This window comes from Trachymyrmex septentrionalis, unplaced genomic scaffold (assembly GCF_001594115.1).
Source record: "Trachymyrmex septentrionalis isolate Tsep2-gDNA-1 unplaced genomic scaffold, Tsep1.0 scaffold19, whole genome shotgun sequence".
NCBI classification, from domain to species: domain Eukaryota; kingdom Metazoa; phylum Arthropoda; class Insecta; order Hymenoptera; family Formicidae; genus Trachymyrmex; species Trachymyrmex septentrionalis.
The window spans coordinates 636,782-648,415 of NW_017305071.1; the positions used below are offsets into that span (position 1 = coordinate 636,782).

Consider the following 11,634-nt stretch of genomic DNA (forward strand, 5'->3'; position numbering starts at 1 on the left):
TCTAAGCTAAAACTAACGTAATTTTATTGTGTGACATAACTAATTTTCAGAGCTCGCCCGACACCTCTTAGCTGGCGTAGAGAATTTCGATACACGCGTCTGGGTGGCAGCCGTAGGTATAGTGATGGGCACACTTATGATTCTTGGTTTAGGTACTTGTTACCTACTGTATCGCGAGTGCAAGGCACCCTGTAAGCATCCTATCTGATAACGTACCGTAAGAGCTTCCGCTTCTACTCTGTCTCTTTACTGCTGCTACTACTACTACTTTCCGCTGGTGATGATCATAACATTCATGGCCTCTCTAATAAGCACGATGCTCGAGAAAATCGTTCTCTCTCTCCATAGAAGCCTTCGTGCAAGTTATAGCTGAAAAACATACATCATATTCATTTAACAAACAACAGGACCTGTTAGCATCTTAGCCGGCTAGCTGACTTATCTATGACTTTAATCTTTGGCTTCTCTCTTACGCGACAGCCATATTTTTTAAAAAATTAATATTTTTATAATATCTCGTTTCTGTATATTCTAAGCACCTTGCAAACTTCTCATTAGATTCAACATTTACTGACAAATACGACATCATTTAACGGAGATCTCATTCCATCAATTATATAAATACGACACTTTTCAGATTGCCGCACCGAACACTAACAATGAGCACACAAGTAAAACAATATTTTTATCTTTTACGATATATAGCACATGGAATGAAATATCGAACTTTCAATAGAAATTTCCCTGCTGCAGATTTACTTGTCTAATTACTGAATCTTTTTCGATATACGAATATTTTCTCTTATTATTCTAATTAGATATTTATTATGCTGTACATACATAATGTTAACGAGCCTGCCGAAAATAATTTAGTGATGATGAATGAATAGTAAATATTACGATAGTCATAGAAAGCATTATGGCCTAGTTAAATAATATCGATAAGATCTTTGACATTATCGAGGTAGGTAGGTCAAAGGTAGCAGGTTCATTTGTCAGGCAAACAGTGTTTTGATTGGCATCGGAATCTGATAGTCTATTGTTGCATTAATGAAATTGTCAATAGTCAGAAATAATTCGAAAATACGGTAACCGACACAAAATTTCGAGGTGTAAATGGTTTACAATACCTGACAAAGAAAAACCGGTGAAGGGAGAGGGTAGAAGCTAATGAGACCCGTGGCCTAGACTAATGAAAATTAATCTCCGTTCCGAAATTGCAGCGCAGCTGGAGGAGCAGGAGGTGATTGAGCTCGTCCCCAACATCATTCTGAATCCGGGATTTTTCGACGAGCGCACCGAGCACGTACCACAAGATGAGAACTTCAATAATCAGACGACTACACGCCTCAACAACAACAGCGTCGTGCAACCTAGACGGCTTTAGCGTTTTTTGTTTAGCTTAGACTTGCTCCGCTCCGAAGTGAGTAAATTGGACGTAATTTTGTACGTCATCTCGAACGTAAGTAATTGAATTTAATCGGAAAGGCCTCGAGTTTGTTTACAAAGAAAAAATAAAAAACGATGATGGACGAAATTGATAGACTAAAAAACGCAAGACTATTAGCGATCATGGCGAAAGGAGAATACGTTTCGAGGAAATTTCGGAACACTTCAGCAGTCCATCAATAGCTTCAAGTGCCTCGCTAGTTTCCTCGACTTTTCTCTTGCAATCAGAGATCGAACGAAAAAATGGCTTCTATTCTAAAAGAGTTTTCGCAAAAACTCATATCTCTTTAATGCGATTTTAAGGATTCCAATATTATATTATTATAATATTTGTAAAAAATTGCTATTATTCTTGGAAAATTTACAAACAATTTCAAGGATAAAGCGTAAGTAGATTTTTATATGTGCAGTAATATAGAGAAAAGTGTAAAATAGATAGATTAAAGCTCATTTTTGAGAACCTGTGGGAGTTATATCTATCAAAATATAATGATATTAACGTTATGATTTTAAACTTGTAGAAACAAACGAGACTGTCGAAACAGAAGAAATTGAGAAAAAAAAGAAAATGAAGGTTCTCGATTTTAGATTCTCGTTCGATCTCTGATGTTACAACGCAACAATGAAGTGTTCAAAACCAGAATGTAAGACTCTATGTCAGATTTCTTCGCGAGAGGAGGTAATAGATTTTTTTAGAAATGTTTACTGCAGGACGTTCTTTGTCTTTCTCGCGTATAGTTTCTCAATGAGACATACACAATGATTGCTCAGTGACCGAGCTTAAAAGGAAGTAGAACTCCTGTGAGCCAAAAGAATTGTAGTAAGACTGTAACTTAAGAGTATAATTTAAAAGAACTCAAAGTGAATCACGTGATGATCGAACGATATTCAAAAAAGAGAAAGATGTTTTGCACTTGTTTATCTTTTTGAAAAAGTAACTCAATGTGCGCGAATGGCATGCGAGTATTAGGATTGTTTTAACATGCTCATTTATCATTTAAGCAATCGATCGTACATATATATTTATATATATACAGTATGACAAACTTACTGCCGTTTTTAAGGTGTGCACAAGTCGTTGAAAGATCTTTTCTAGGAATATCTGCGAAAATTGTTTTTTTTTTTTTTTTTTTTTAAATAAATAAATTAGTACGTTTAATACTTTTTTTTTATAATTAATATGATTAGATACTCTCACTCTTTGTTAGTATGCTGCTGCTCGTTATGTGTGCTCCGTGGAAAAATCTCGCGAATTCAAAAGGATTCGACAAGATATATAGACACAAGAACATTGTTTTAATTCTAACAGTATATAGTATATATGGACTATTATTTTTACATACGTTAGATTTTTGTCCGCAATATTTTTCACAATCTGCATACGACTGCTCGAGGGATACGCAATATTGCTTTGCCACACTTTTGCACCACCTTTAATACTACCACAACTATGTCTGTGCAGTCTACGACTCGCACGTCGTTTCGCAAAAATCAAATTTTCTCAAACAGCGACTAAGGAAAAAGAAACGGACGGATAACTCTGCAAAGCACAACTATCAATAGATGTAATAAACCGTACGAGAAGATAAGTGGCGTTCCACTTCAATAGCACTATTTTCCGACGATATTTCAATGTCGTTTTCTAGTTGAGAAAGAAGTCCTGTACCTTTCATTAACACCGTCGGAAAATCAGGAAGTAAAGAAATGGGTCGCCTGGTACAGCAGCCTATAACGCGCGAAGATTAACGTGCATTTTGCATCGCGTGCAATAATAAGATTTTAATAATTACTAGCACTTAATTATACATTTAAATAAGATGGAGATAAAACACATTACATATTTTGAATAACACTGTCGTACTAGACGTGAATGAATCTCTATTATAATTGAGCAACTGGACATACTGCAATGCTCTCGGGACACTTTCGTGCATGTGCACAAGATTTCAATGTTAACGTTCGATGCGATAGTTAACGGATGGACGTTTGATTCCTGCTAATGAGAAAGAGTGTTTGATGTAGGAGCAGCAATCGATTTCGATGAATTGTTCCTTTACATCTGTTATATTTTCTCCTGTTGCTATAATTAATCGCTGGTCGTTATTTACTAGAGAAAATACAACACTTTATCTCCTAAAGTATTTGTTAAACACATAATTTGTATATAATTTGTAAAATTATTCTAAATAATAATTTAAATATATTCCTCTTCTTTATATCTCTCGATGATCGAGAGACGTAATTATTTTATAAATTAAATTTATTAAATTTACTCAAAATATAATGGCACATATAAGTTTCAAGTCAACTATAAAGTGATATAATACTTTAATGCACGCAGGTTGTATAAAAATTGGTTGTGCGTTGTTACACTGAGGCTTTGGATTTGCTTCTTCTTTTAACACATTCTTTAATATACATATTTATGTATGTGTATAAAAGAATGGCGATATAAGAGTAAGTGGATCGACATTCAGCTTCGTACTATGCACTCTGTGTTGTGAATGGTATATAGATATATAAGAAAATAATACAATAATAATTATGATAATGATATGGAAATACGTGTATATGTATACATACACACACACACACATATATATATATATATATATATATAATATATTTATATAATCGAAACATCATGCTATTTTAGGTATAAGTAAAGACAATTTTTTATATACATTACGATTATGCTGAAACCTGATGGTAATATTTATCTATATGTCGAGATAGACGATGATTCTATACTATGACGTGATACTGCGTCTTGCTTTGCTAATCGACAAATCTCGCTCACGAAAGTTATTTGTATAGTGCATCCCTCTTTAATTTACCACAGAAGAGTCGTATTATTTTTGTCCAAAACGCTGTATATATAAGAACGATATAACGTTAAACCAAAAAGTATGATAATGTAAATTTTTTACATGATTATAAAATTTACTTTTTTCTGAACTATATATAATAATTATAATTTATGAATATAATTTTAGGATTATTATTTTTTATAATTATATAATTGATTCTTATTAATTTGTTACGACTAGCAAAGCGCATACAAAGCTATCCAATTTTTCGATTAATACGACTCTCCAGATTTCCATTAGAAATTTTAGACGTAACCATTTGCTTTTTATCAAATATAATATTAAATATACCCAATGCCTATAGCAAAAATTGCTAAAGAAAGCCGTTTTATCTCAGAGATAAAACGTTAATAATTCAACACAAATTATTCTTATAACTAATTACTAAGCTGATATAAAGATTGCGATAACAAACTTGAAAAAAAAAAATCATGCGTCATGGAATTTCTGCCATTGTACTGTGTGGAGGGAATAGCATATCTACGCGCATGTAAAACATATTTGTCTAATGAAGATTATTTTTTTTATATAGAAAACGCGTTCGCTGCAAATCTCATCACTATAATAAGCGAGAAACGTTAATGGCATTCTGACACGAATGAAGAATTGACATACACCAACCGCGCTTTATATATAGTTGCATAGCAAATATATTTTCTATTCCTTTCTACTGTTAGGATTGTATAAGAAAATCGCCGATAATAGATAAATGTGAACAAAAAAATGAATCATGATAGGAATCATGTAGAGGGAAATATTTCATGATGTGACGAGATTATATAATCGCGAATGTAAATGTATACCTACAGTAATAATGGCAGATATTTTATATTCATATCATAAACATCGTAATAATCTATGTGCTATTGTAGTAATCCCTATAGGCGCAATTTTCACAATATGTTTGTAATTTTTAAAGATAAGGCATCGAAAAAGGACAATCCTGAGAGAATAATTTCTCACAAATAACTTTTAGTTTTTATTTTATGTTGATTCTTTTTTTAGTAGTATCTTTTAATATTTTATATATCATTAAATTTATTCATTTTAGTATCACATAGACTCTGAAAACGTTTGTTTTCTAAAAAATTAAAAAAGTTTCTTTAATACTAAATGAAATAGTTTGAGATCTTTTTTTTTAGATCATTATTTCACGTTCTGTAATTTCTTTCGTCGATGCCTTATATATTTAATTTTGTTTCTTTTTATTCTCTTTAATTAAGTATATTGCATCAATTCATATATTCACCCTCTTTCGCGAATAGTTATTTCCGCTTCTCTAAAGTTTGTTTTCATCGGCTATTGTTACATCACTTATGTAATAGCACTGTCGCGTTAGTGCGTGCACAATCGTTATCCTATATTCTGCATAATTATTCCCGATATACCTCGATGATTAATGCACTCTTTGATGAAACGTATATATTAAGCGAAGCACAATGCCAATAGATTAGTATGTTTATGGTTGCTAGTGCCACCATGTATCGTCCCCAACATACATATTTGCCTGCCTAATTACATCCCAATGTGCGATGAACATATGTGTGTCGTTTCTACAGAAAAAAAAGAGAAAAAACGCTACGGCTTCTTCCATGATATGACAGAATCTACCGATAGTTTCATAGTAGATAATTAATGTCAGACACTGGATGTTTTCCTATGTAACTAGCAAACTTTTTTGTTTTTGTTTTTTTTTTTTCGTGAAACTTACCGCATATCGCTGGCACAGTAGCGTTCGTAAAAACATTGTGAAAACAGCAGTGAAGAAAGAAAAGGTGTATTACAACAGATAATATCACACAAATTATTTATGTCGTAAATTCGACTCGATTATCAATAATTTATTGTTAGTATATAATAAATTGTATTCGGGATCGGATTTTAGGGACACATTCCGAGATGTGAGAAAAAATTGTAGTCATAATTATGTGCAATAATAGTAATTAATAGTAATTAATTTTGAATAATTATAATTCTGTAAATATAAATTTTCTAAAATTATAATTCGATATATAATTTTAATTAGTTAGAGATGCAGCTTTTAAATTTTAATCTTAACTCCTTAGCCTTTGCTTTACATTTGTTTTATTCTATATTTCCTTTTTTCTAAAAAGAATTTAAATTTTTAGCTTTTTTGTGAAGATCTGTTGAATTTTTTTTAGATCTGTGATGTAGATACTGAAGGAAAATCCGATCCTGAAAGGTGTCATGGTGTACTCTTTTGTAGCATTTAGATGTGTGTCATAGAATTTTATTTTAGTACGGCGCTGTGAAATGAAGTAGGGGCCATAAATGACCAAAAAAGAATAGTTGAGCTTTAATAATATACTTCTGTTATCAATACTTATTGTTTTTGTTTGCTAGATCTTTTATCGTTTTTTTTTTTTGTAGATATATTCTGTTGCGTTTATGTATACTTATTGTTTTTCTTTCTTTTTAATTGATATTATAATTGTATTATATATTACTTAAAACTGTCAAACAGTCAACAGTAGTATAGGTGCATCTAGCGATAAGTTGTTATTGTTTGAATTAGCGCAAAAACATTCTCTATGTGATGTCAATAATTAGAAAATCGTGTGGGCTTTTCGATGTCCCAAAATAATTTTATAAAACTTAATGTTCGGAATTAAAAAGAAGATAGTATTAATTTCATAAAACATGACATTTACTTAGCGATAAAAAGAAGGTAGTATTAATTTTACTTCGTTAACTTTCTCTTTATTAACAGCAGGAGTAATGTTTTTGAGATTGTTTTGCCAATGATTTTCTTATATGTATACGTTTAATTAGAAAGCGATGGCAGTGAATACATTCCACTAAATACAAAGATACTGTGCAATCTTTGATTAAATGGAAATTTTGCGAAAACGTAACGATATATTCACTGGATTAGATATTGCTTTCCGAATAACATTTTGTAAGATGAAAGTAATGGTTGTGCTTGAGTGCAAATATCGTCACTGTTCTAGACTGTTACGGCAAATAACATCGTATATAATCGCGCACGGCTCGAGCAAGCCGAAGAGAGCATTACACTAGGCACATATCAGCGAGACGTAATGAAAATTATCATAATTAGCAGCGCTCTGCACTCCGTATCTTTATATCGATACTGTCTGCAATCACTAGAGTAATACGATACCTATATGTAATGTCCGAATGTCATCAAATTTCTTTTGTTAAAGCGAAATTAAACATTGAATTTCCTACGAAGCAAGTCTTCTTTTCTTCTAAACTAATGTTAAATTATATTAATTATATACACGCTAATACCTTGTACAATGTACTCATCGCTTCCACTGTATGTACATTCATACGATAACATCTTTTAGTGATAATTGTACCTATAGTTTTAATTCACGTCAGGTTGTCACAATGGTTGTCTCACTCTATACTATTCCTACACATAAAATATCAATTAAGAAAACTCTTCCAGATTTATTTACAGAATTTATTGCAAATATTATACAATAAATATAACTGTCATTGATAACAGCAAGTAGTCATTATTTTGCATGCCAAGGTGCGACTGGCTTTAAAACGCATTCGAGTTGATTTAAGGCATTATTCTAATTTCTCAGTTTTATTTGAAAAAAAAAAAAAAAAAGCACTGAATCTTTGATGCTAATCTTTTGCATTAATAATCCATCCAAATAAATTTTCCTCAAAGTTCACTAAGCCACAAGAAATAATATTTTCTCAATTCTGGAACAGAGTTTTTGCATTTCACTAGGTACCGTGAACTCCGCCGCTAGAATAGCGTTTGCCACGGCAATTGTCTCTTGAACCGATCGCGCCTTGATCCATATCCTGCCATTCATCCCAGCGGCAAGTTCGTACACCTGATTCCTTCCAAGTAGCCTGAATAATGGACACTCTGGATTGAGTAATTTCCTTACAAGGCTCAGCGAGCAGGTGAACATCATGCCATCTGAGCTGAGCATACCGAGTTCATTCTCCTTGCCATGGGAGTCCACGCATACTAATTCCGGCTCCATATCCTTGCTGGCGACAAGCAATTTGGCATACACCAAATCGCCAATTTGTATATCAGGTCGATTTTTCTTCGTGGCTCCCTCAAAGGCCAAATAAGATAATGTCGCCTGTTCGCTGCCTCCGATATCCACTTTATAAATGTCACCGCTTTTTTGCGTCACTATACCAATGACGTTCTCACCTCGACTAGGAATGTATCTGTGTAAAATAAAGAATAGTTCAAAATGGATAAACAAAAAAGGAGAATTAAATTAATTAAAGCTTGGTCCAAGCTTTATTTTTGCTGAAGATGCTGGATCGAAATACATACGTGTTTAATGTAAAATGGAAAAAGAAAATTCACACACACACACACACACACACACACACACACACACACATATTTTATGAATTCATATATATATTAATCCTCCGAAACTAATAGTCCACCTGTTGTACCCACTAAATTCTAAATTTCTTTATTAAAAATATTCAATTTTCTTTATGTTACAGCAAGTTTTGAATATTCTTATTAAAATGTACTTAATATTTATTCTTTTTTATACAAGTTACATTGTTTTGGTTCTTCAAAATTAATTAGTGTTTTTTAATTAATATAAATTGAATGAATCCTATAGACTCAGCATCAATATAACTGTGTTACAAAGTGCTTTCCAGCAAGAGATAAGTGTTTTTCATAACACAAATCGGCACAAGTTCTACCTTGCTCAATGTCAAGACTTAAGTGTCAAGAAAGATAGAATGATATTTGTGTTGATTTATATTTTTATTGTGTTGATTATCACTAAATGACAAGCAGACGACATAGACTGCTGTCCTTTTAGGAAACACAGTCGACATAAACATCATTTTATTCCTCTAAAAATGATATTCTGTACCGTTTCTGATAGCTGTCCACATAGTAGACGGCCGGCTCGCGTTTTCTCAGAACACCCGCTTTGCAGATGAGAACGGCATCGTCCTCACGACGCACTCCAGGGCCCAGGATCACGATCTCCTTCTCGTTTTTGTTTTCCTTCTTTAATGACGTGATATTCGTTAAACTGTCGCCCGGCATCACCACGTCGCCCACGTCAACTTCCATCCCGACAGAAAAGAAAAGTTTTTCTCGGCTTTTTATTTCATTCGCGCGATTTCCTTAAAACTCTGTCGCGACTGTCGGTTAAACGTCAACCTAACCTCAAAACTCGCGACCACGTGCGTGACGCGGACTTGTCACCATCGTGACAGAAACGTATCACACAGTATAAAAATTTCAATTGAGTTTCATTGACACTGAAACCAACCTTCTTTCTTTTTGTATTACTGTCAAGAATGAAATAATAAAATTCTCAAAATCTCCTCAAATCTATTCTTTACAACTGTTTTGTTTACACTTTACAGGCATTTACAGCTGATTACAGCTGAACTTTCCGCATTTTTTTCGTCCTCCCTCTTTTTCTTAGATATTCAAGCAGGGAGCACAGACTCTTGCATAACGTATAAAACATGAGGCATAAGAAAATCAACCAATCAGAGTCCTTTATTTCATGGAAAGGAAGGAAATAAAGGATTTTGATTGGTTCATTTTCTTATGCATTATATGTTATGCGTTATGCAAGAGTCCGTGCTCTCCTCGTCTTGTAACTGCGTAATTATATCATCTTGGATGCGAAAAGTGCAATATGGTGCAGCTACACTTCCTCTGACTTTCGGAAGAAATTGTATTTATTTATATGTAAACTCTTTTCTCGTGGCTTCTTTTCTGTCGGCGAAATGGATACAGGAAGAGATTCAAATGTTGTTACAGAACGAAAAGATATCACAAGTAGGCACTCGTTACGACGTAATCAAGAAACGGACAATCCTTGTTATAAGGTATCTAAATAATTTATTGTTTTATAATTATCGAACATTATCGCATAAACACATTTTCGGTATTCCTTTTTACAGCGATACAAGTGTATGCTTATGTATCGAGAAAAGCCGAAGAAAAAGCGTAGCTAAGAAAATGTAAATAAAAGAAAATACCGCTAGAAAATATGGCTAGAAAACCAGAGCATGGCTGTTTTGTTAACCACGTTGCGTTTTTCTCAACTTCTAGGAGCATCTCATGTCCTTAAAATGCCTCAATTCCGATAAACCTCGGGAGACTTGCCAGCGATATTTCGACAATTACAAGAATTGTAAAGATTTTTGGGTAATTTTCCTCCTGCGATCCATAAAGATATAAATTCATGGACGTTTTTTAGCAAAAGACAATCGATACAGTGCATCATTTTATTCTTATTGTTTGCCAATGTTAAATAAAGATGCAAGGATTCGCTGTGGATGATTTTCGTTTACAAGTGAATAGTGATATACAAGTTGATACAAACATCATTTCTATCTTTCTTGGCATTCAATAAGTAACCAGAGGTAGAATACTTGTGGCGTTAAATGAAAGACACCTTATCATTTGTATCTTGCTAGAAAATGCTCCATATCCACAAAATTACACCTTCAATAAGATTATTTTCCTTACAGGCTTCTGTGCAACATGAGCGCAAATTGAAAGGTATCAAACCGCACCTGCCACTTCCAGAGGATCGCGCCAAAATAAAGACCGATTTCCTAAACTCAAGATAGTGATAGATACAGCACACGGCTTCATTTGTAAAAATATTGTTTATTCCGTAATTCTTCGGTGTCTTGCAATATTACATTGTAATATATTACGTATGTATATAGTCCAACAAAGTTTATATATAAGCTTGACATATATTAAATCCACATTGAAAAGAACTGACATTTTCACTATTACCATCTAAATTTCTTCTTTCGATACATATTAATTTTATTTTACATACACTTGGAAAACATTACTTTGTGATGTATCTACAATTGCGATCAAAACTGTGAGACAAACAGAAAAGAGAGAAACTAGCTAGCTGCTACATTCCATTGTAGCAGAATTTTACATTGCAATTTATGAAAATCATACAAGATAATCATATAATAATTTGTACACATATTTTATATAACGCAAATGTACACTCGATATATAAACAATAACACACTCGATCCTTTCTTACTTAACATTATCTTTTACTAAATGCATCTTAAAGTACTACACACGATGTTTAAAAAAAAAATATATATATATACATATATATATGTATATATATATATATTTTTTTTTTTAAACATCGTGTGTAGTACTTTAAGATGCATTTAGTAAAAGATAATGTTAAGTAAGAAAGGATCGAGTGTGTTATTGTTTATATATCGAGTGTACATTTGCGTTATATAAAATATGTGTACAAATTATTATATGATTATCTTGTATGATTTTCAT

General features: G+C 32.7%; 3 protein-coding genes across 4 annotated transcripts in view; 2 read left to right on the forward strand and 1 right to left on the reverse strand.

Moving 5' to 3' along the window:
- Positions 1–2,587, forward strand: part of LOC108747017 (protein sidekick) — a 5,169-nt gene extending 2,582 nt beyond the window's left edge. Inside the window, exons 5-6 of one of the 2 annotated variants that reach the window (XM_018484226.1) lie at positions 51–191; positions 1,224–2,587. In XM_018484226.1, the coding sequence (XP_018339728.1) occupies positions 51–191; positions 1,224–1,387 (305 nt within the window). In that variant the 3' untranslated portion in view covers positions 1,388–2,587. The remainder of the gene's footprint in view (positions 1–50; positions 192–1,223) is intronic. The other variant, XM_018484227.1, reaches the window with a different exon arrangement.
- Positions 2,588–7,796: 5,209 nt separating this feature from the next.
- Positions 7,797–9,693, reverse strand: LOC108746923 (exosome complex component RRP40). Its single transcript, XM_018484032.1, has 2 exons — positions 9,197–9,693; positions 7,797–8,516 (listed from the first exon to the last, which is right to left on the reverse strand). The coding sequence occupies exons 1-2, from the start codon at positions 9,400–9,402 to the stop codon at positions 7,997–7,999; spliced, it is 726 nt and encodes a 241-aa protein (XP_018339534.1). The 5' UTR covers positions 9,403–9,693; the 3' UTR covers positions 7,797–7,996.
- Positions 9,694–9,938: 245 nt separating this feature from the next.
- On the forward strand, positions 9,939–11,367 carry LOC108746924 (coiled-coil-helix-coiled-coil-helix domain-containing protein 7). Its single transcript, XM_018484033.1, has 3 exons — positions 9,939–10,175; positions 10,402–10,497; positions 10,824–11,367. Exons 1-3 carry the CDS (start codon positions 10,074–10,076, stop codon positions 10,923–10,925), a joined length of 300 nt encoding a protein of 99 aa, XP_018339535.1. The 5' UTR covers positions 9,939–10,073; the 3' UTR covers positions 10,926–11,367.
- Positions 11,368–11,634: the final 267 nt, after the last annotated feature.